The sequence below is a fragment of the Sesamum indicum genome, linkage group LG4 (assembly GCF_026168435.1).
Source record: "Sesamum indicum cultivar Baizhima isolate 11 linkage group LG4, ASM2616843v1, whole genome shotgun sequence".
NCBI classification, from domain to species: Eukaryota; Viridiplantae; Streptophyta; class Magnoliopsida; order Lamiales; family Pedaliaceae; genus Sesamum; species Sesamum indicum.
In genome coordinates this window covers 20,610,284-20,633,459 of record NC_142660.1, presented here as the reverse complement: position 1 = coordinate 20,633,459, position 23,176 = coordinate 20,610,284, and the positions used below count along the sequence as shown (strand labels likewise).

The 23,176-nt window shown below is 37.1% G+C and overlaps 1 protein-coding gene across 2 annotated transcripts; it reads right to left on the bottom strand.

Annotated features, from left to right (window-relative positions):
- Positions 1-22,659, bottom strand: LOC105161217 (brefeldin A-inhibited guanine nucleotide-exchange protein 5). 2 transcript variants are annotated; one of them, XM_088879447.1, is made up of 34 exons: positions 22,519-22,659; positions 22,214-22,365; positions 19,239-19,314; positions 18,101-18,335; positions 17,609-17,730; positions 17,478-17,536; positions 15,806-15,863; positions 15,645-15,729; positions 15,363-15,542; positions 15,195-15,253; positions 14,894-14,963; positions 14,740-14,808; positions 13,541-13,663; positions 13,409-13,462; positions 13,228-13,310; positions 12,935-13,031; positions 12,757-12,855; positions 12,441-12,635; positions 12,202-12,312; positions 11,944-12,128; positions 10,362-10,997; positions 8,147-8,564; positions 7,297-7,536; positions 7,086-7,209; positions 6,850-6,998; positions 6,013-6,369; positions 5,004-5,170; positions 4,676-4,857; positions 4,382-4,548; positions 3,181-3,300; positions 2,591-2,727; positions 2,229-2,490; positions 1,035-1,130; positions 1-386 (listed from the first exon to the last, which is right to left on the bottom strand). In XM_088879447.1, exons 2-34 carry the CDS (start codon positions 22,323-22,325, stop codon positions 324-326), a joined length of 5,190 nt encoding a protein of 1,729 aa, XP_088735573.1. In that variant the 5' UTR covers positions 22,326-22,365; positions 22,519-22,659; the 3' UTR covers positions 1-323. The 2 variants fall into 2 exon arrangements, with proteins under 2 accessions (XP_088735573.1, XP_088735574.1); XM_088879448.1 differs by lacking the exons at positions 22,214-22,365; positions 22,519-22,659 and having other exon boundaries at positions 19,225-19,297.
- Positions 22,660-23,176: the final 517 nt, after the last annotated feature.

Here is a 23,176-nt window from a genome sequence, read left to right as displayed (position 1 = left end):
TGGCCTACAACAGCATAAAATAAAGTGCATTTTATCGTACTACAAAAATTTTACAAATAGAATGGAATAAAAGAACATTTACTTCCAATTCTTTGGGACGTGTGTGTGTGTATTGTATGTATCTATATATAGTCGTAATTTCAAATAATTGGCAAGTGAGATGACTACAGTTGGGAGCAACGGAAGTTCAGAGAAAACAAAAAGACTACGGTATAAGAAAGAATAAATGATCCTTCTGTAAATGCATCACCAGGTAATCGACCACTAAAGACATCCATTTCTGAATTTACAAACTCTCTTGACGCCCAGAAACACCTGAAGTCCTACGGCAACAGTTTGCTCAATTGCATGGTAAAAAGATCTGCAAGCGCACTACGTATTTCCATCTGTAAAAGGGAAAGATTTGTTAGTAATTCTAGAGATAGTCCGCCTATGACAACTGTAGTTGGTCACCTAATGTACTCTTACTTCTACATTATTCATCTTGTTTGGATGGTTGGCAAGAATTAGGAACGTCTTTGCTCCACAAAGAACAAGCATATATGATGATTTTGCAAATCAATGCGTATTGGCAACAAAATCAAGACAATGGAAAGTTTAAAGATAACATGCTTTTACATTAATAGGAGGACTACTAAAGGCCCTGAATACTTCTTGCTTGCAAGGGCATGAGATTCGTCTCTGATCTTGAGAGCGTACACCTTGAATTCACCATTATTCAGATGTTGGTTGGTTTTAGATTTAAGCACATTACAAGCAAAAAGAATCCTTTGAAATAATTTTGTCGGTTCCTTTCATGTTGGGCCTTCATTCTTGACAAGAAACTCTTTAATGTGGCTCATTAATTGTGTTCACTAACCAACAATTAAGATATACAGGACTAGTTCAAGGAGATTTAGGCTCAACCAACTTCTAAATCAAATCGTCATTGCAAAGAAGATAATGCAGAGTAGAATAGTCTAGTTTAATATTTTTGTATTTCCTATTAATTTGCAAATAGATCGTGCAAAAGTCCCTGTGGCTTAGGAGTTTACCTGGTCACAGCAGACAAGTTTTGTGATGGGAGGATACAACTCTTTGAGGTGATTTTTGAAAATACGAGGGTTCATTTGGCACATACTTTTCAGCACCTGCAAGGCCATGAATTGAGCTTTACGTATTACTCAGGTTTATTGAGAAATGAAATGAAATACCAGCAACTTGAATGAACATTTTGTAGTGAGTTAAATTTTCCTGTGCACAGAAATAGAGATAAAATTGCAGCTGCATCTCAGTCAGCAATGACTATACAACCAAATTTTCTATGTTCTTGAAGCCTTCCTGAGAAATAATATCTGGATTTTACACCATCATTTAATACTATTAGTAATTTGCAACCAAAATAAAGTCTAATTCTTTCGCCTGCAGTAAACAAGAGTAAACTATGCTACAGTGCCCAACCGATACCAACAATCCTTGTTGGAACTGTGAATTCTATTGAAAATCATCATATAAAGGGAGTTACCAATTCAACCCTAGCCCTAAAACAAAAAAAAAAAAGAAAAATGCAAGTAGCCTTATCTAAATCATTGTTGGTGATAAAGAACTAAGAAAACAGGTGAGGCTGAAGAGAAAGAAAGTCGGAACGATAGAAGAAAGCAGGTAGGGCTGCGCTTTGCAGTTTTGAAATGAAGTAGAAGTTACAATCTTTTATTAGGCCTTGCTTTTTATATGTCATAAAATTTAAGACCAAGGGGCTTGTCCTTACTGGCACACGATGTTATCTACAAATAAGGACTCTCAAGCCTTACTACCAAACTTAAAGTTCAAGAAGCTATTTCAGCATATCATGTGACCAAATTCCAACTCAAAAGAGACTTCTCAGGCACTTCTGCCAAATATTTTTTATTTGAAGTAAATGCCACACAAATCAAAAGTTTCTGCGGTATCTATTTCCACGTACAGGTGGTGCACAGTTTCAGACTGGATTTCAAGTCACATATATAGCAGTGATCATGACCCTTGGGCTCCATCAATTTGATGACAGGAGTTCCTAGACAATCTCACCTGAAATTAGACCAACCTCGTGCTGCAATTTAACATTTAATATATACCTTTCTCCCACTCCAACCACTCCCCACTGCCCCTTGCTCCCAGGAAGAAAAAGAGGAAGCAAAAAGAAAGAACCTACATACTTTTTCTGTACTGGAGACCCATAGATTTAAGGTAAGATATGACGTATTTCATACCTTAACAACTACGGGAGACCGAAGTTCTAGGACTCGATGAACTTCCATGTTTGTTGTCTCTTCCGTGCTGGATTGAAAATCAGATGTGTCTCTCAGCACCTTTTCACAAAAGTATACAAGTTTTTGTTCAGCTAATCCTTCAAGTTTCTCTTCTCTGACAGTGTCCTCTTCACAACTATTAAGTGATGCTGTTGCCTTTTGCAAGATATCCAGATAGATGCAAGTTCCAGATAACTCTTGGCGGAGAAGATTCAAAGGCGGCCTGTCCAGCAGGAAAGATTCTTATGTTACAAAAGAATTGTTTCATAGAAGCAATGACGTAAAAGCATGCCAAGAAATAAGTAGTGTCTGATTGAGCCAACCTTTCATCCGGAATTTGGTGCATACGCGATCTGAGGTTGGTAAATGAGTTATATGATGCAGCAAAATCCAGCACAGAGAATAAAATTTCCATCATGGTGATTTTCTGTTGTGCTTTCAACTTGTCCCAGTATTTCTTCTGCAAGTTAAAAACTGTCAACTAAAAGCATGATATAAACTTATTCTCAAAGCGCATAGCAATATCTACTTCTTATTGAACCCATCACACCACTTATAGGTAGAAGGCAGACTCCATGTTCAGTTTAATGTCAATTCCCTCATTCTTCATGTGTATACAAGTACAGTAACTTTAATAAATGAATTTTGTTAACATTTTCTGGGGTTCCAACGACTATGATGATCATTTACATGAAAACAAGGACAGAGAAAACATAACTGTTTCATTTGGCTAGTCTACTGGAACAATATTAGCCTAAGCAATTGAGACATAGTATCTACTTAGATTTTGACACTCTGAAGAACAAAAGTTAATGATAAAACTATTAACAGCTAGAACCACTAATCAAAGCAACAACGAATAATAAAATCATTGTTCCAAAAATCAGATGATCGAGAAGCTGACATCTTGTACCTGAATACCATCAATGACACCCAGAAGTAACAGCTGGGTCATGCATTTACTCCTAATGGTAGCCAACATCGGACTTTCCTCCTCTTCTCTGGTATCAGGTTCGGTGGTAGCATCAGGAATCTAGAGAACAAGGAAAAGGAAAGTTAAATTTTTAACACATTTGAAGGCTCAACTAGGGGCTCAGCAGCTAAATGAAGCAGTTAAAATTTTGAAGATTAATGCGGTGATGCACCAAACAAATCAATACTGTTCATGATTTGCCTATTTTAAAGTCACCAAGTTACTTCATAGCCAAAACAAATAAAGCAAAGATCAATGGACCTGACACTTACATTCAATTTCCACTCGGATTCCTAGGTTGATTAGATAAGGAAACCCTATGTCATCTCCAAAACCAATGAATGATGTAATAGGAGTTTTTTGTCCACATACAAGTTCCAAAACAACTCAGAATGCGCATGCATTTAGCACTCATGTTGCTTCAAGAAAACTACAATATGAAATAGGTGTGTGCTACATTCCTGGCTATAAGAGTTCGTCTGAAATCATCAAGGAGTAATGTTTAGTTCCACTGTATGAACATTTGGACCATAAAGCTCTAACTCTTGATTTGACAGAGAAAACAGAATGAATATTGGTTCAATCATCAGGCAATAAATGGTTAATGCTTCAAGTGGAGTTAATGATCCAAGAGCTCCACAATCCTTAAGCTAAACCAAACTTTATGAGGGCCATTACCCAGGTTAGAATAGTCAAATCATACAGGGCTTTACCAAGGGATCTGAAAAGTAGTTTGACACTTATTAGTTTCTCGAGTCACAGTAGTCGATGGGGCTCGTTACATCCCATGTTTCTAGTTCTTAGTATTTTTGTATCATAAATTTTGCAGATTTTAAGTGTTCGAGCATTCTATCATTCAATCAATTTGTAGCTTGTATTGTTTTTACTTTTGCTTCAGAAGGTTGCATGCTTAGTTAACTACATGTCCGTCCCTCTCTGGAGCCTTCTATTCTCCATGGAAATCAAATAACTTGTCTCTGAAGGTAAAAAGAATTAGCATATGAAGCCAAGATAACAGCTTACACAGTCGCACATAGCGATAATCTTGTATGTTAAAGCATGGCTACAGCTCTACTAAATGCATACCTTGAACAGCCAGAAGAATAAATCATATCTGTAAAACTATAAATTAAACACCAACCTTGGAAGGAGAAGATGATGCTATTACGTCAGAAGTAAGGTTCTTCGGTTTCGATGTAAAAGTTCTCATAAACATGTTTCCCATGATTCTTTGTCCCAATGTTTGACTCCGCTGAAGGCCTCCACCATCAGTAGGTTTTGTAGCTCTTCCAGATGGTGAAGCCATACCTACAAAAAGACATGTTACTCCAATTGTTTTGAGTATTTACTTCTAAAATCTTTGAACTTTCAATTTATCTACCAATTTGCAACAACTTAGCTAATAAAGCTCTACATTACATATCATTGCACTAACCTGCAGATTCCTCCACATCCGCTCCACGTGATGTTTCTTGATTGTCATTTAGTGCATTTCCATTAACACTGGTTTTTATGGATGCTATCTCCAAGTCTCCTGACAATATATTGTGGTGCTTATCGTTCTCGAACCCCAGATTGTTGAGAAGCTCAAGGGGTTGGGTTGTGTATGAAGCATCTCTGCTTAGTAATCAATCAACAAGTAGTAAATAAAATAGCATAACAAAATAAAAAGAGACAGCTTGCAATTTTATCAAAGTAAAAGAAACAAAATGTATGTGGGTGTGTGTGGCTGTGAGAGAGAGAGAGAGAGAGAGATTGATTACTTTATACTTTTCAACAAAGTATCCCAGTCCTGGTCACCGAAGTGGTGTCCTCCAACTTCAATGAGGTGCACTAATGCACCCAAAGATATTGAAACTACTGTTTGATCCGTTTTCTTTGCACAATCTAACAATAAACTGAGCAGAGGGGGCAGCATAAAAGATACATCCTGCAAAATAAGGCATCAAATATCAGGCAACCATTGTAGTGCCAGGAGTTCCAAATATACGAAGGCTGATGGAATCAGCAACGGGTTCTAATCCAAATGGACTGAATGCATTTTGTATTGCTATCCCTGAACCTTTGAAGTAAGAACTCACAGTTTCATCAGTAGATTACTCCTTGCTCCAGGATAAGGATAAGGACGACCAGGAAAATGGTAAACCAATCAATATTTCTCCAAACAAAGTTGTACATACAGCAATATTTCTCACACAACAGATGTTTCTTTCGAAAGGTAAGTAGAAGTATGCCTTATGACAGATCACCTATTCATGACCAATTTCCCAGGGCAGTATGTGAGAGAAATTAAAGGTCTACGAACCCAAAGAACATTTCAGGTCTAATAGAAACCAAATTCGAGGAAGATTTGATGTGTCTAATACAAACCATATAATGAATTCTTGAAGGCAGAATGCTTCAGAGGCCATCAAATGTCAGCAAAGGGTGGACTTTATTATGAGCCAGCTAAAGTACAACAACCAACCTTTAGCACAGCGAAAAGCAAATGCAATATATATGACTAGCAAAACTGGTTTGAAAACCATGCCTCGTGGGTGTCATGCAACTACCTCAAAGGGTTTCTAATTACCTAAAACATTAATAAGTTTCTGCAGGTAGAAACAGACCGTAACTAACGGAACAGGAAAAGACAAGAAATTGAATTGACAATCAAATGACCTCAAGTATAGGGTAGTAGAGAATAAACAGATAAAGGGTGCTGCAGCCCATGCATGATGATGAAACAATTTTTTTTGCTAGTGGTAATATTAAATCAACCACTTTGGCTACCTTGTAAAAAGTGTTGAAAAGGTTGCAAAGCAATTGTAGTGCATGAACGGAGCTTTTACGTAGCCACTCATCCCCGGAAGATATAGAGCTCTCTTTTCCAGCTTGTCTCACATGATCAAAGATGGGAAACAGGACTCGATGGAAAATATTCTCCCAGAATGAAGATGAGAATTTGTTGCCTCTCTCATTCAGCAAATCAAACAAAACCTCAAGTGCACAATTCCTGACTTCTGATCTTGGATCAGATGTCAGGTCAGAAAGACCAGCCAGCATAGGGGACCAATAATGCTCAATCAGATCACGAGTTCCATCTGCTGGGATATCGATAGGTTTCAGAGAACCCCCGTGTATAAGGCCCTAAATATGAGAAGAACAACAGAATTACTGCCTGTATGCTTTTCCAGAAATATTTGTACCCTCATTGAGGAAAAAAAAGGAGAAGCTAACCAAAGAGTAACTAAGGCCAGGGGAACCAGCAAGAACTACAATATTTACTGGATATCGAAATAAGAAATAATATCAATCAAAGTCAAAGTGCAGAAAGGAACCATATCACACATTAGTCATTTTCTGGAAGAGTTGAAAAATCGTTTGGAAAAGGAAAAAAAATGGTAAGGAAGATTATGAACAAAAGTAACAAAATCACATCCCAAATTTTCTCCTCATCCTGTCCATGCCGCATTACAATAATAATTAGATGACTACCACTACACTTAACTCAACCCAAGATTCCATCAATAACCGCAGCTTTTTATGTCAAGAAACTAGAGCAAGATTCATCAAGCTGAAGAAAAAACTCCTAATGAACGAAGAAAACCTTAACACTTGAGAACAAACCTCTGCAAGACGATTTTCACATATCCGGAGGAGAGCAATAGCCTTCAAACTTATGCCTTGAGCACTTCTATTATTGGCAAACCGAATCAGGCAGTTCACACAGTCCATGAAGCAATCCCCAATAACCTGATCGAACTGTTCCAAGATAACTGCACCATTCCTCCGTGTAAGACATCATTTTAAAAAGCATTATGTACTATATATCACAAGAGAAAACAGAGAAATTTGGTCCAAACCCTGTTCCACATTCTCAAATGCACTTTCAACAATGGCTTCCAGGTCATCATCTGCAGCTGTGGTGAAAATCATGAAAATACTTCGCCAGCCGGACTTTATACTTCCAACTTTAGATTTTATCACCTGTTAATCCAACTAAAATACGTTGATATCAAAACAGCAGTAACAAAATTCAAAAAGTCCGAAATAACTAAGATCATGCGTACATACTCCAACAATGCAATTCAATATAAGCCTTCGTATGGATTCATTTCTGCCGCTTCGCATGAGAACAACAAATGGTTTCAAAATATCATTCTGGAAAGTGAAATTTGCAAGTTCAGCACGCTCCATATATTTCATACCAAGTTGACGTAGAGAATCTATAGCATATCTAGCAATTTCTTCATCATCATGGCTCCCAGCTAATATGAAATGCTTAGCCAAGACCGACCATATTCTAGCCCAAACCTGAAAATAGAAAGAATAAGACCATACGCATTTTGCAACAACACGTATTTATAAGATTACAATTGGTGTCATCATAAATTTATAAACTAGTACCTGAAATATATATTATAGGAAAACTGAGATGATTCAGGTGTACTCAACATAGGCCAATAAACAAACATAATAGAAACTTCGATGAAATAGTTTTATGGTAAACCTACAAAAAAATTGACTTTGGAGATGACCTTTGATCGAGCAAAGCAGAAGAAGATGATCCATGTAGTAGACTGAACTGAATGCATTATGAAGTGACATGAGTTGATTGACTAAAGTGTGAGATGAATCATTTACAAATGAAGCCCATTTTTCACCACCTTTTGGCTTAACATAAAATAGGCATTTCCAAGTGATCTAACTATGCAACTACATTTGAGATCATTGAATATCTTGCCCTAGTACTAGAGTAATGCATGTAGATGTAGAGCTCCCCAATTCTTTTGAGATATGATTGAATAATTAGCATGAGATATGCATCTGCGACACTTTCAATAAGTAAAACAAGTTACATCAGTGAAGCACTAAACAGAGTTACCAAGAACACTAGCAGAACTTCATCAGGTAAAGAAATTACCATCCGTATACGACCCATATTGTAATAGCTAACTTCAACGACCTTGCGCAAGCTAAAAACACGAGCTGGAGTCTGTTTTAATTCCTCTGCAGATACACTACACAAGCCAGAGAAAAACTCCACCACTGATTCACTGGGTAAATTGAGGCAATTCAAGAATACTCGTTCAGTTGGTTTTCCAGAGAGCTCTCTCAAAGACTGAAGAATAGCATCCTTTGAGATTTGATTAGATCCTTGCATGATGGTTGCAGTCATAGCAGGCGAGGAGACCAGATATTCAAGGCGGGAAATACATTCCAGAATGGTGGACCAAGAGTCTTTAAGGGCGTCTATCTCAGTATCACATAAAGCAAGAAGAGTGCTTAGTGCCTCTACATTTTTGCCACGCATATCTTTTGGTGCATGTAAGGAATTAAACCTGCAATTAATTTTCAGGAGCGTGTTAACAAACTTTTTTGCCTCAGACAAAGCATATCTTGCAAAACCAAGCAGTTTTGCAGCTGTTTTAACATGCAGTAAATTAGGAAGCAATTACTTTCAGTCATGTCACATATTTTCAAGGTGTTTAGCATATTTCAGAGTCACGATAATCTTGTAGGTTTCCTGTTCTTCTTTCACTTCGTCCCAAACTGCAGAACCTCTCTTCCATGATAGAAAATCTTCTATCACCAACTACTCAAGATGTCCCCCACAGTTCCATGATTTAGAATCAATCATTTTTCACCAATGTCATCTACTTACTTCTTGGTGACAGTAAATTCTTTTTGTGATCAAAGAACTTTGGCATCAAAATTGTGTTATTGGAAAGATTTGACAAAGATAAAAGTTAAGAAGATTGCCATTTGTCAAAGAGAGTATCGATATAACTCCATTAACCTATCAGGGAATGAAGTCATGTTTCCCCTTCAAAATTCTTTTTTTCTTGAGTGATACATATCTTGCAACTAAGAGAGAAGAACTGTCAGGTACAGTTAAAGAGTATTTGGAAGCTTTTTCTTATATGTCTTAACAGTTTCAAGAGGGAATATAGAGAAGGGATTAGAGCAGCAAGAGTCCAATATCTACTCCCCAACTAACTACCTTGCCTTCAGGAAACAAATAAGTTTAGCCCCAAAGATTCTATAACTCGCTACATGAAAGATTTGTTTTGGACCAATCATCTTCATAGGCATCTAAAAGCACTCAGGAGCTCTAAACTGCTTGGTGCATATAGAAGATAGTAGCTCCACAGTCAAGCTTTAAAGTTCAATTTTAGTAAATTGTTATCCAGTGCTTGTGAACAAATCCAAATCACAGTTCCTTTCAAGGTATCCCGCTGCCACTAAATCTATTAAGGAGACAGAACGTTTAATTGGAAGTTGGCAGGAGGTAAAGAAAAAAAGAGAAAAAGAAAGAAGATTGTCATCATCCGCAATGTGACCGGAAGACTTAAACGACATGGAATTGGTCATCACAAATGCTTCCTTCTCTCAATTTAGGAATGAAATGCAGATTCTATAATCTTTGTTAGTGTCTCAACAAGTTGCAGATGGCCAAAAGAGCAATGTTGCAGCTTCTATTAAACACTAATTTTTGCACTTTGGCAGCCTATGAAAGTGCAAACACCTCTGTGAATTTGCGCTGGACTCCATATATGAATTTGAGCACCAAGCACCGGAGCAAACAAGCATCATGTCATGCCAAAATCTTTTATGGATGTATTTCTTATATGAATATCACTCTATTTGATATAAATCTTGACAAGAACAAAATTATCAAAAAATTATATATTATATATCAGCATACTTTAAAAGTAAATTGCATGTATTTTCTTTTCCTTTGAGAAGTATGGGACAAGTGGAGTCAACATTTATGCCGACTTGCAGAAAACAGATCCTACCTCCTTACTAAAAAACTTCAGAGAAATTATAAAATGAGTCCAAATTTGACAAATGTAGGAATGAAATCATAAACTAAATTAATATATTCCTTAAGATCTTTCTACACATGAAAATGAAATGAAATATGGCATGATCAATGCACTATCTCATATTATTAGAAAGTAGACCAGTGTAAGCCAAATAACTCATACTAGTTCCAACAGAAGTGATTTGTGTCACCATTGAGGACATCTTCATTCGGAAAGCCGAGAATTCCAAGATCATAAATGATAGAAGAAGACTGTATGACTAGCTGATACATGAACAAGACAAGTTGATAAGCAAACGAGAATTACCTCAACAAAGATGTCAAAAATGCGTAGCGCATATTGTCCATTCCTAGAACATGTGTTATGCATATACCTTCTTTGAATCCTTCCATGCAAAGACTAATCCTTGGTTTGTTCTCAACTTCACCCACTTCACCCATTGTAACAGAAGAAGTAGCAAGTAATGGCCATCCTACAGCTTCGACCATGGGACGCACAAGTTCAATCCTGTGCGAAGTATAAAAGAACCCCTTTTTTCCTCTTTGAGCCTTAATCACAGTCTGAATTTGTCTGATAATTGCCTCATTCTCAGACTTGAAGTCAGTTGAAGAGCTCCTTTTGGGGAGGGCCAGATTGAGAATATCGACATAGCGAACTCCCTCCTCTACTTCTGGATTTTGCTTACTCTTTTCCAAATTTGCAGCAGGGTCATCTTTCATTTCTATTTCTTCTTTAACAATTGAGTCGTACATGTCCTCCAAGAGTTCTTGAGGAACAGATTCTTCGAAAACATTTATGGTGATCATGTGAATAAAATCACTTTTTGACATTTTCGAGGACACCATTAGATTGTGAGCATCCGTATTCAGCATAATAATTGCATAAGCAAGGACATAAGCTGTGTCTGCATTCTTGAACAGACCAGGATTGTCTGCACAGTAGCTGCAAAGAATAACATAATATAAAAAATATCTAAAATGACTAGCCTTAGTTGACAAACAGTTGCTTGTCCCGCAGCTGGAAAATGCTGCACTGTTCCCATTTTAGCAACATTTTCCATTTCAGGATCAATTATTCAATCAAGTAACTAATTACACACCAGTGAGTATTGTTTTAATTAAACTAGTAGAGAGTTAGAAATAAATAACAAAACCACAGAGAGAAATTTCCACAGGAGGGATTTTGTCTGGCTGGAGTGGGAGCTCTTTAACTTGTACCAACCATGCAACGCTTCAGTATAAAATATTAGACTTGCATGTATCATCAACAATAACATATTACAATTTTTGAATTTTCTCTCACTATATGTTTGTCACCGAATTTCTACTATTCAAGTTTAGCAAGTTTTGCTATAGCCAACAGAAGAAAGTGTAGGACATATGGGAATGTTAGGTTTGATTTTTTCAAAACAATTTTGTATTTTAAAAACATATTTCTTTTGGTCTTCTGAAATTGTTCTCCAGAAACATTTCGAAGACCAAACTTCAGAGCGTAATTCTCAAAAATCCACTACCCTTTTGCAGAAAAATATTCTTTATTTGAAGGGGAAGACAAGTAAACCAAAGATGGTATCTCAAAATGAAATTTCGAATCGACTTGTCAACTCATAGTCAAACTTTGCTACTAACTTATCCAAAAACACTTCCATTCACACATATTCCACACATTTTTGAAATACATTCTGTCACAGTTAATTGAAGGTTAGCCATCTCGCCCACTAAAGGAGACTTGCTTCAAATTTTTTAAGGTCATAATGTGTTTAAGCCTTGAGGAATATACTAGCTCTCTGAGTGGCAACATCATTTTCCTATCATGTCTACCTGACTCTAATTTTACTGATATGGGGGCTGGTTCACAGGGATGCAATGCAGCTAGAAAAAGTACCTACCGCTCTGCAAACTTTTCCATTATGCGATCAATCTTTTGAGCTTCCCCTGGAAGTCGAAACCCTTTAAGGAATTCACGAAATGCGATGTCAAATTTCATTCGAGAGAAGTTCAAAGATTCTACATAAGCATGCATAACAGCAATAGAGAACTCCTCATTCTGGCCCAAGTAGTCCCCAATCATAGCCTGGAAATCAGAATCAGTAAGATAACTATTTGTATTGGAAAATATATATCTAAAGACGAAAGTTCATTTCCACCTTGTCTAAGTTGGGAGTACTCAGAAGAAACTGAGCAACTGAAGCTGGAGTTTTCTCCACTAACTGACTGGATATCAGATGTTGCACGCCCTTCCTGGGATGCCGATTGAACTGTACATATTAAGAAAAGTTAGCCACGTAGGACAGGTAAAAAATTATTGAGAAACTAAATAGCTACAAATTTGATTTCAAGGAATGCACGTCAAAGTAGAGAAATAAAAGAATGCAGATCCACACACCTCAGAGATAACATCTTCTATGGTAGACTTATGCGCCTTCAACTTCTCAAAGTCGCTTAGTGAATCTTCCCTACTATTTGATTCACCTCTAAGGGAATCATACACTTCAAGAGATTCCTTTCCTTGATTCTGCTTTCTGGATTCTCTATGTGACTTCTCCCAAATCACTAGTGATTTAAGCACGTTTACGAGACCCTAACAGTGTCAAGAAACAGGTGTAAACATGTCAAATTGAACAGGTGAAATGGCAGAGACTTGTTACAAAAATAAAATAAATAAACAAGGGTCGAAAGGACTGGCTGACGCAAGGATATACCTGAAGAGATGATGTCTTAATTAATCCTATTTGGGATGCAGTAGAAGACTTAGGATCCACATTTTGAGTACCTTGAGCAATTTTCGATAATGTGGCAATCTAAATGAAAGGAGGTTATACGATTATTAAGTTATACAACATGTAAGAGAGGAACTATCTTATTTAATAGACAGCATACCATCCTTCCAAACAGGTTTGGTGCTTCAGGATCACAATCATAGTTTATGTAGAAGTCAACAAGCATCTGAGGATCCTTGCACAGTTTCTCCAGCATCCTGCGCAATCATAGTTGGAAGAATTAGAACTTTGAGGGGCAGCAAGAGCTGTCAGAGCATCAAGAGACGTCTCTCACACAGCAAAAACTCTGATTTGATTTTTCCTTTTTGCATGGCAATTGAGTATAAAATGCAAGCAACCTAATGTGTGGATTATGCTAATATTAGAATATTGTTTCAAAAGGAAACAGCATACCGAAGAACACTTAGTTTTTGGTTAAGATCTGATCCATCGAAAGATTTTAGCACAATCAAGGGAAAAAGGACTCCAATTTCAACCTGGAAAAGGATAATATATTCAGCTTGAAGAAGCAAGTGAAGTCAAATGTCCATTTCTTATAAAGAAGATGAAGACTGTACTACAAGTTTATTTATACCTTGAAACTTTCCCTATATCTCAACAAAAGAACTGACAAAATTCCTGTTGCATGCTGCCAGGTCATCGAAACAGAACTATTAGAACTATAACTGAAACAGAGTTCGGTGATATCAACATGAACAAATCACACCTGAAATAGGGCAGGAGACTGGGACACTGATGCTCGTAATATTGCATATGAAAGGTGAGCTCTAATTGAATCAATAAATTGAAAATTCTTTGTGAACAAGTGGCCAACATCTTCCAGTAAACCCTGTATAACCACATAGTACACCAGGTTTCATAGTATGCCAGAAACATAATTAGCACTGGAACATCATCACTAGCACATGCAAAATTCTCGGCTTCTTTCCCAGTCCCAGCCAGACACTATCAAAGAAGTAGCACTCCTGTTGCTTTCTTTTAACACATCCAGCCAATTATATTTGCATTTGTCCATCTATAAAATAAATTCAATATGCCTGACTACCATGGGATCCTCCATTGACTCCAACTAGTGCATCTCCCTCAATCAACAACCTAAATTTACACCCAATTATACCTTTTACTGCCCATCTCTTTTTGCTCTTGGGAAGGTTAAATTCAAATTAACAAAAGAAATGTACGTCAAGGTGGAGACGAGTATGCACAAATCACAAGCAAACTGCTATAAGTATTTTAACTTTTGCTACTCACCAATAAATGATTACTTTCTTCTTTATCTAATACTGAATGTGTATGCAAAGTAGAACATGTTATTGCCAAAAGTACATGGTACACTAAATCAAGAAAGCAAAGTGGCAACTTCATCAAGTACCATAAAGTAAGTTCTATACAGCTGGAAACAAGATATCAGAATGATAGAGGAAGGTCCATGAAGAAGGACAACTGGAAAAGAAAACGAAGTCTAATTTTGTCAAGCTAGCTCCTGTAGAAGGTATTAGAAAGGGACAGATTCTGGTAACCAAATCTAACAAAAGTCCGTCTATCGAGAGACATGGGTAAGAGAGGAGGTCAATCTTGGTATGTTTAATGAAGAAAAAGAGTACTCGAATAAAATTACAGGTCCTTAAGATGTTTTGTTTGCCTACAGAACCAAATTCACCATGTTACGGCAAAATGCATATCTTGATGGAAACATCTCATCTGTATAAATCACAATCTGAAATAGCAGTTTAAATCACAGATTCAGGAAGCAGAACCAAATAAGGAATGTTTTAAGTCTATTCTATACACTGAAAACATCATAGCAAATCCTAGAACAGAAAAGTGAAAACTACTAAGAGTTTCTCCATGCAAGCAGCCGTCACATAAAAGCTCCCTATATTCAGAGATTTCTCCAAGACTAACCTGCACAAGCTCCAGGGCTAGAATACGTGATTTGGTAGTGAATTCATCATTACCCTCCTTCATACTCATCTACAAATACATACCTGATTAAATCAACAGCATTGCACAAAGGAGTTTAGAACTAGAATGTAAAGAAGATGCTAGAGACACGAACCTTACAAAGAGTATGGAAAAGAAGTAGAGCATCACGTTGTTCGAGACTCATGCACTCTGGACCTGTCCCTCTGAAAAGTTTTAGCAATTTTAAGGCAGAATACATTGATCAAATTAAGATTAAGTGAATTGAGATACTGTAAGCAAACTTTTTCAGATGTTCAAGATAAAGATGCTCCTTTGTCTTTATAGATGCACTCCCATGTATGAGTGTGTGCGCGGAGTGAAGGAAACATAAAATAGAGCTTGTCCAAAATTGGCCTCACAACTACACGATTTCGACTTTGGTGTTATGGCCATACCTAGTGACCTTTCCACCATCTTCAAGATCAACAGCCTTCTGAAGAACGGCCTCTAAGCCCTGCAAAAAGGAGTTTTAACCCAAATTGCAGTTTAATAGACAAATGTTACAGAATCTTATAGATGCCAAACATATGAAGCATTTTATAAAAAAGCACATGACAGAACACCTTTACATCGGCGCCACCAGCAAGATTCTGAATTCCTTCAGTAGGTATCTGTTTCATAGATAACACATTGCCTGAGATCATTCTTGGATCATTATGATCACTGGACAACACTTCTCCAACCATTAAGTTTGACCCATCCTCCAAACAAGCTTCTTTGGGTTCAGCAGAATTTACGGAAACCTGAATCACAAGGATTACTTACTCTAGAATGTACATACTCTTCATACTCTAGGTATCAAGCAACAAAAGAAAGAGTTTGGAGAAGCAAAATTTATTGCATACCGCATCAGTTTCCATTTGTCTAAAATTGATACTGAGCATTTGTGTTAACATGGCCTTTGATGTTGCTTGGTTTATAGGACTCTTGCTAAACATTGAAACCAGATGAATAAGCACAGATGATGCCTAAACCAAGCTGATCATTACAACTCATCAAAGAGTACCTATTAAGAGCAATATTGTAGCAAACCTTGATGATGCCTACCAGTAGTTCACCATGTACTGCACAAGAATAAATCAAGGGATACAACTCATCAATTGAACAAGTAAAAACCATGTTGTAACCAATCAAAAATTGTTAAGTCTTTCACAAGGTAGGTCTGAGCTGCAAACAAATGTTGTGCTGGCAGGCACCTTAGCAGATAAAGTTTGCTCACATGTAGAGGGACTGGAAGACAGGCTATACAAGAACTAAGAAATTGCAGGATTGAAGGTATGATATGTAGCAGGAATCAACAATTCCCTCACGAGATGACAAAAGACGGAGGATCAAGTTCTTCCAAGTCTGGGAACAAGACATGTGGCTCGAGATCAACTATAGAAAGTATTATATGGATATTAATAAAACTTTCATCATAAACTTCAAAGGCAATATGCCAGTGGTATAGGGAACCTATGAACCGTGGGCAAATATCAAGTTCGAGTAGTACCATTTAAGGTGCGATGAAATTCAAGTTGTTCAACCTTTTTGATGAACTAGATACTAGTTCATCTTACAATATTCTGTTTGGCCCCTTATGATGGGAAAACAATAACTTTTACAAGGCAGCTAAACGAACAAGAGCGCCGATATTAAACATAGACAATGCATATCAGATGGGGAAACCCATAAAAAAGAAGGAGATTGGTTGACTTAGAGGATGAGTCACAGGCCACAAAGATTATTAGGGTAAAATTTTGCTGCCAGAAGTTTGTGGATCCACAGCAGGATCAAGAGAGATTCAGTCAATGCAGGAACGAAAAAGGATGACACAATAATATCAAAAGTTTGGGTTGGAAGATACATGGATTCACAAGTTCCGTTTGAACTCAAAATCTTGTCAGTGGACTTTGCACCGACTTCAGAGCTATATTGAACCAACTTTATTATCAGAAAAGCTCAGACATGCAGTTGTACAGGAGAAAAAGGAGAATCTGAAGGATTCAGTTTTTCAGGTCAAAATCCAGCCAGATTCTGCACAGCAGCTGTTGGTAGACTGCCCTAAAACACATAATGGAGAGAGGCAACCAGCCAGCACAACTGTTCCCGCCAATTTCAGGTTTACTGTGTCTCACAGCTTGTACTCAATCGTAAGAGACTGCATTTATTCCTACAAATCCAATAATTTCATTTTATATGCATTGGTCCTCATCAGGTGATATTAGGTACTTCCAAGTTAAACTAAACTTGAAAAGAACGATGATGCTGTCCCTCCTCTTCACTCTAAATATATAAAAATAGCTCATCAAAAGGTCTTGGCTGAACTTTCAGCACTTGGTCCTCTATGCAGTTGCCCCCCATTATAGTCATGGTTCAATTCCTTTTCTTTTTATTTGTTTGCATCTATCCAAACAGCTTTTTCTGTAAAGAATTTAACTCCAATTTCATGCATGGTCAAAGAGATCCCTGTTCTGGATGAAATAGAGGTCTACCATCACCACCTATTGACAGAATGAGAACAATAAGACCATATTTCCAAAAGCACTGAAGAAAAAAAAAGATGGTAAAAGACCTATATTCAGGATCATTCTCAATTTGCCTATAGCATGCAATAAGGCAACGTAGGAAGATAGCAACTACAGAGAACATAGGACAATGAAGAGTGGACACTAATTGAGCCTACAAAAATGACATACCTCGCATCTTTGTGGATGCTATGGCAGTAAGAAGCACTTTCAATACTTGAAGAGTAGTACTGCATTTTATTTTTCAAGGTTACAAGGCCAAACGTGGAAAAAACATCACTTTAGTCTAACAATACATGTACCTGTCCGGTGGTGAATTATCCACAACACTGCAGACTATGTTGAGAATGTCAGTCAATAGTTTTGAATTTTTACCCCCATCAAGACCAGGATCACCCTCTAGATGATTGTACTCAATGAGTTTCTGCATAGAGGAAAAGAAGAAAAGGAAATGCAATCAACTAAATTAGCTCCAGCACATTCAAGATTCATTAGAGAAATTTCTAGCTACTTTAGATTGTGTATTCATAGGCATATTCCATCATGTATATGACTTAAGGATATGGAATGTTGGAAGCAATCAAATCAGTTTCTTGTTATGATCGAGAAAGGTAAAATGCCAAATAACATGGCAGAATTTCCAATACATAAGGTGCAATAAAGAAAACAAAAGAAAAAACACATCAACCACAAAATATCAACTTCCCGTATCTGCAATTGTGAAAATTGTAAATCCAGGTCTGCAAAAGAAACCTTTCTGAAAGTAAACACCTATGAAAAAAGTGATCACCTACATGAAGACAATCCAAAGCAAGCTCCACCACTTTCATGTTCTTTGTTTCAAAAGCAAGCCTAAGTGGATTAAGAACAAGCTCAGCCTCAGCTTCTCCTAAAGTATGACCTGCATTTGCCAAGACTGTTGTGACCGACCCAGTATTTTTTGTAGGCTCAGCCGCAGATGGAGCTCTAGCTGAATCATCAGATCCCATCTCAAATTTTTCAGTACCAGAGTCAGATACCGATGAACCACTGCTCCAAAAATTTAAAACTATACATAAGCAGAGATAAAGAAGCAGGATTTCATAAAGAAGCAAGATTTATTCATCAGGATCGTTACTTTGCTTTTGGTGAAAAACAATAGAACAATAATGCATTCCTTAAGATCCATTGCCAAAGCCAACACATTAGCAGATCGTAATAGAAAATCCAGAACAGTGGACCCCACCTTATTTTATGTAATTCAAGGTTTGCACAAGGACAAATAATCTGTTCCAAAAACCAAGGAGACCACAACGCTCACTTCATTAACCTCACAATTTACTTTTGTGTATTTATAACTTAATGCACATGCGGCATTCCTAATGTTGTGAAGGCACGTGGTGGACCTCACCTCAACTTCGTTCCTCATCAGAAGAACAAACAGATTTTGAGACATCTAAAGATATATATATTCACAATAAAAAACCAAAAGAAGCATCTAAATCTAGGCCTATTTTCTTGCACATCATCTGGTGTTCTACTTTTTTGTTCTATTTTGTGGTTGAGGGAAGACAGAGGTTTCCTGGTTACGTAATTTAAAGTATTAACCCATATGATCTGACTCTTTGTGTTCTTTTGATATAATCCAGCAAATGTATATATTCCTCTATCAATTGCATTTCATTCATATAGTCAACAAATATTTCGTTAACTTATATGCATGCGCAGTTCATGCTTGCCAACCCTGATTTTCTCATCTAATTTTGTTGCACTCTTGTTCTGATGCTTGCTCCCATTTTCCCAGTTGGCTTCATAGGTTTTCTGTCAATGTTTCCAACCAATAATATTACCAAGATAGCGGGAATACAAGCTCATGCATGGACATAAGGATGCAAGTATCAGAACAGTTGCCAAGAGAACCAAAACTTAAAAATCTCACTGTGGTTAGAACACCTTTGATTTGAAGCTGCTGACAAAACTTGCTTAGCCTCACCAATGTTTGACTGCTGATTGAAGTCCTTTCCACTGTCTGAAGCATCACATCACATTAAACAATTTTCATTAACTTTTCGGGCGCCAATTCATAAATGTGCAAAAACATTAAATATACTGAATCTCAAGCTATTTTTTTAAGTATCACCAGTTACATAGAAGAAAAAAAATGGCAAATAAAAATTATTATAATAAAACACCCCCATGTGTGTCATCTGCATCTCTTTCTATTCCCAGCACCACAACCTCAAACTGCCATTGTCCAGTTCCCAAGCAAAATGTAAAAACAGCTTACATTCGCAGAGGTGAAATAACTAAAAGAAGTTTCAAAAGAAATGAAATTAGAAAAAAGAAAAATCTTCAGACAGCAATCCATGAAGAGAGAGAGAGAGAGAAGAAGAAGAAAAAGAAAAGAGAAAGAAAGAAAATTCCACAAAGTGCGTTAAGGGAAAGGAAAAGGTCGAAACCCTATAGTAGAGGAGTAGCTAAATGGCAGGAAAAGCGAATAAATGAGCTCAAACATCAAAAACAGTAATACTTTGTTCTTTAACTAACTAGTCTAACTTGTTCCTGGATAAATATCTGATGGGATTTAATCTTCTTAACATATCCAAGTAAAAAACAGTGTCAAATCAGGGCACACCATGCATTACATCTCTTACAATCTGAAAACAGTATCCATCCGGCCCAAATATCTGGCTCTCTGTCAAGCTCTACACCTGACCTTATCAAATACCACATACCAATCTCTACATTTATCGCTACTAGACAGGAGGAAGATATCCGAGTAGTTTTTCTCCATCTAACTCTCCTGTTAGTGCAATGAATCAACAGGATCTCATGTCAAGAGGACAGTAGCAGAGTTACAGTCTGAAGACCTCCTCAAAAGCATCCTTTCACATACAGCAAATAGCAGTCCACAAATCCATCTCTTGCTCTCCTGCCATCCAAGCTTGGTGCCTTGTCCTTGCAGTTCACTAAGCTCTTAGTCATTAATCACCTCTATAGTTAGTATAGTGTGTATTATTTGGTCCAGTTTACAGCGTTATCATCGGCACATAACCATAACAAGTGGACATTTCTTAGAAGTTCAAGTGCTTAAAAAGACGAGTGCATGCTCAAAAAAATCTTTAAGTTCACACTTGACCAACTGGTCATGGGGCAGGAGAGAAAATTCTCTTATATGCATTATCACTTGTAGCTGGATCTGATATGTCCAGTCTAAAAGTCTGAATATGGATTAATATCATCGTAAGAAAATGCTTGATCAAACATCTCATCATGAAACAAGGTGACTAGAAGGATGCTTCTTCCCTGTTGCCATACAAATGTGCCTCCTCAGCGGTCAGCTCTAAGTTCACCTTAGGGTGTTCATTGGATAAAACTGGACCGAACCGACTCAAATTGAAATTTTGGTAGTCTGAAAATTCAGTAAGCTAAAATACTATACCAAATACCAAAACCGAATTAGTCGGTTCGGTTTCAGTTAAAAATATAAAAATAATTACACTTTTTATTTATTTTTAAAAATTTTAATAAATAAAATAAGTAATATATAAAAATTATGTCTATAAAAATTAACTATTGAAATCAAAAAACGAAAAATTCGGTAAGTACTGATTTCAATTTGGTTCAGTAAACCGAAACTATGAATACCCCCAGTCACCTCCTCATAACTTTTCAATTCGGTTCAGTTCACCTCCTCATAAGTTTTCTTTAGTTCCACTAGTGAATTTAGTAATACTACTGCGATCATAATTAAATTCTGGTTCTCATCTTCTGTCTCAGGGTCTTAAACAGTTTTACATAGGTAATCCTAGTAATAACAGCTGAGGGCCCAAACTGTAGAACTCAACTCTAATATGCACGACCCCTCTCATTAAATCATTGTTTACCCTTTGTGCTGTTTGGCTTCCGTAGGGGGCAATAATGAGTTTTTATGAGTTCCAAACGTATTTTCATAATCTATAAGGTGTAAAATGAATATCGAAACCATGTTGCAAACCTCTCCTCTTTTCAGTATGTAAAAAGATACTGACACGTATTTTCATAATCTATAAGGTGTAAAATGAATATTGAAACCATGTTGCAAACCTCTCCTCTTTTCAGTATGTAAAAAGATACTGACAGCCCTGAAGGCGACCTTGATTTGGGCAAGATGATCTATGACCCTAAAGCCTCTCTTGAAAATCCAACTGTATTCACATGCACATATACATCTGTAAATTATGCCATAATCAGCTATATTGGGCTCCATAACCCAAATATCCAACTTAGAGCAACTTAATTTACCCTCTATCCTCCACCAATCATATTCCCTTGTTCTACCCCCTCAGTTTTATTTATGAACCTGATATCCTCCATTGACAAAGGAGTGGTCGGGCCTATAAAAGAATAATGGTCCATTCTTTTATTGGTCAATCAGATTATCATCAAAATCAGAGATGGCAGGTTCTGTCATAAGAGTCTTAAAAGTACTAATCATGATCTCACGGGGATCTAAACACTTAACCTTCCATAAGGTATGGAAATGGTAAGGAATTCGCATTAGTGGACCAAAATGGAACATCAAGAAGCTCGGTTTAAATTTTTCTCTTGACAGTATTTGGTTTACAATTGACAGGCTGACTGTTCCCGGGTTGATGGAACATAAATCAGTCATGTAAGACAAAAACCAATTATGTCCACTCAAAGTATTACACGACTGACACAACCCTGCATGCACGCACAAGTAACAAACATTTCACAGTACCACCGCCGAGAGAACCAAGCAACAAAAAAAGAACAATGTCAAGCACAATCAAATGCCAGGCAGCCACCTGTCCCCGCCACTAGCTCAAAACGATAAACGGAACAAGACATACACCATACACCAAAATACATGAGGAATTCCAAAAACGCTCAGAAAAAGATGCAGGGTTCTCATAGCAGCGTACCCAAATACGTCTGAATTGCGGACTGAAGAGCATTGTACTTCTTGTGAGAACATTCTTTGAGCATCGACTCGAATGCCCGCGCCACAAACCCACCCGCCGCACGCCCCGCCATTCCTTCTGACCCCCAATTTCCTCCTCAATTCAGTTCAAATCTGTTCCACAACAATGAAACAAAAAAAATGCAAAAATTTCCCAGTCTGATCACTTTGAATCACGAAACAAGAATCACAAACACTCATTGAGGCGATCGCATTGAACCATTAGGTCTCAATGCGAAAATATCAAAGAAAAGAACCGAATTTCACCTGCGCTTCCTCCGGAAAAAAATTCTCAAAGAGCGAAGAAAGTCAGAGATCTGGCATGAAAGAATGAGCAGAGAGGGCGCCTCTGTTTTAGAATTTAGATACGAAAATGTGGAAACAGAGTCGTTGATGCGATGCTTAGTGTGTTGTCACTAACGACTTTATTTCGTTGAAAGTATTGTCAACACGACTTTATTTGGTTGTAGGTATAGGGTAGAGTTCGAAGGCGATGCGAGTTTATCGCCTCCAATTCTATCCACATACACACACACATCTCTCTTCTAATTTCTCACATATGTATGTTTCTATAACAAGGGGTTGTTTGTAAAGGATTAAAATAATCCTCTTTAGTATTAATATTTTCATTCTACAATTTTTATTTTTGAATCGTTTAAAAATTAAGAGTATATATGGTTCGGGTAAAAGTGAAAATATAAGGAAGCGAGAATGTATAAGGGATAGTTTGATAATTTTTGCTAGGGAAGAGATAGAGAGGAAGTAAAACTCGATATATATGAAAACACTCCGGAGTTCAATTTCATTTTCGTTCAAAATTAGGCGAAAAAGTGAAAGTATAAGGTAAAAAACACCAAAAAAAATTATGTTTTATTTTTATTTACTTTGTTGTCCATATATATACCTTTTTTTTAATATTGTCTCC

What these genes read in the sequence shown, in the direction of transcription:
- LOC105161217 (XM_088879447.1), bottom strand. Translation starts at nt 22,325, where the DNA reads ATGGCGGGGCGTGCGGCGGGTGGGTTTGTGGCGCGGGCATTCGAGTCG. An exon ending in CGCAATTCAGACGTATTTGG is followed by an intron (nt 19,315 to 22,213) that starts GTACGCTGCTAT and finishes GTGATGCTTCAG; the next exon opens with ACAGTGGAAAGGACTTCAAT. An exon ending in TATTGAATTGCATTGTTGGA is followed by an intron (nt 7,210 to 7,296) that starts GTATGTACGCAT and finishes TTGGATTAACAG; the next exon opens with GTGATAAAATCTAAAGTTGG.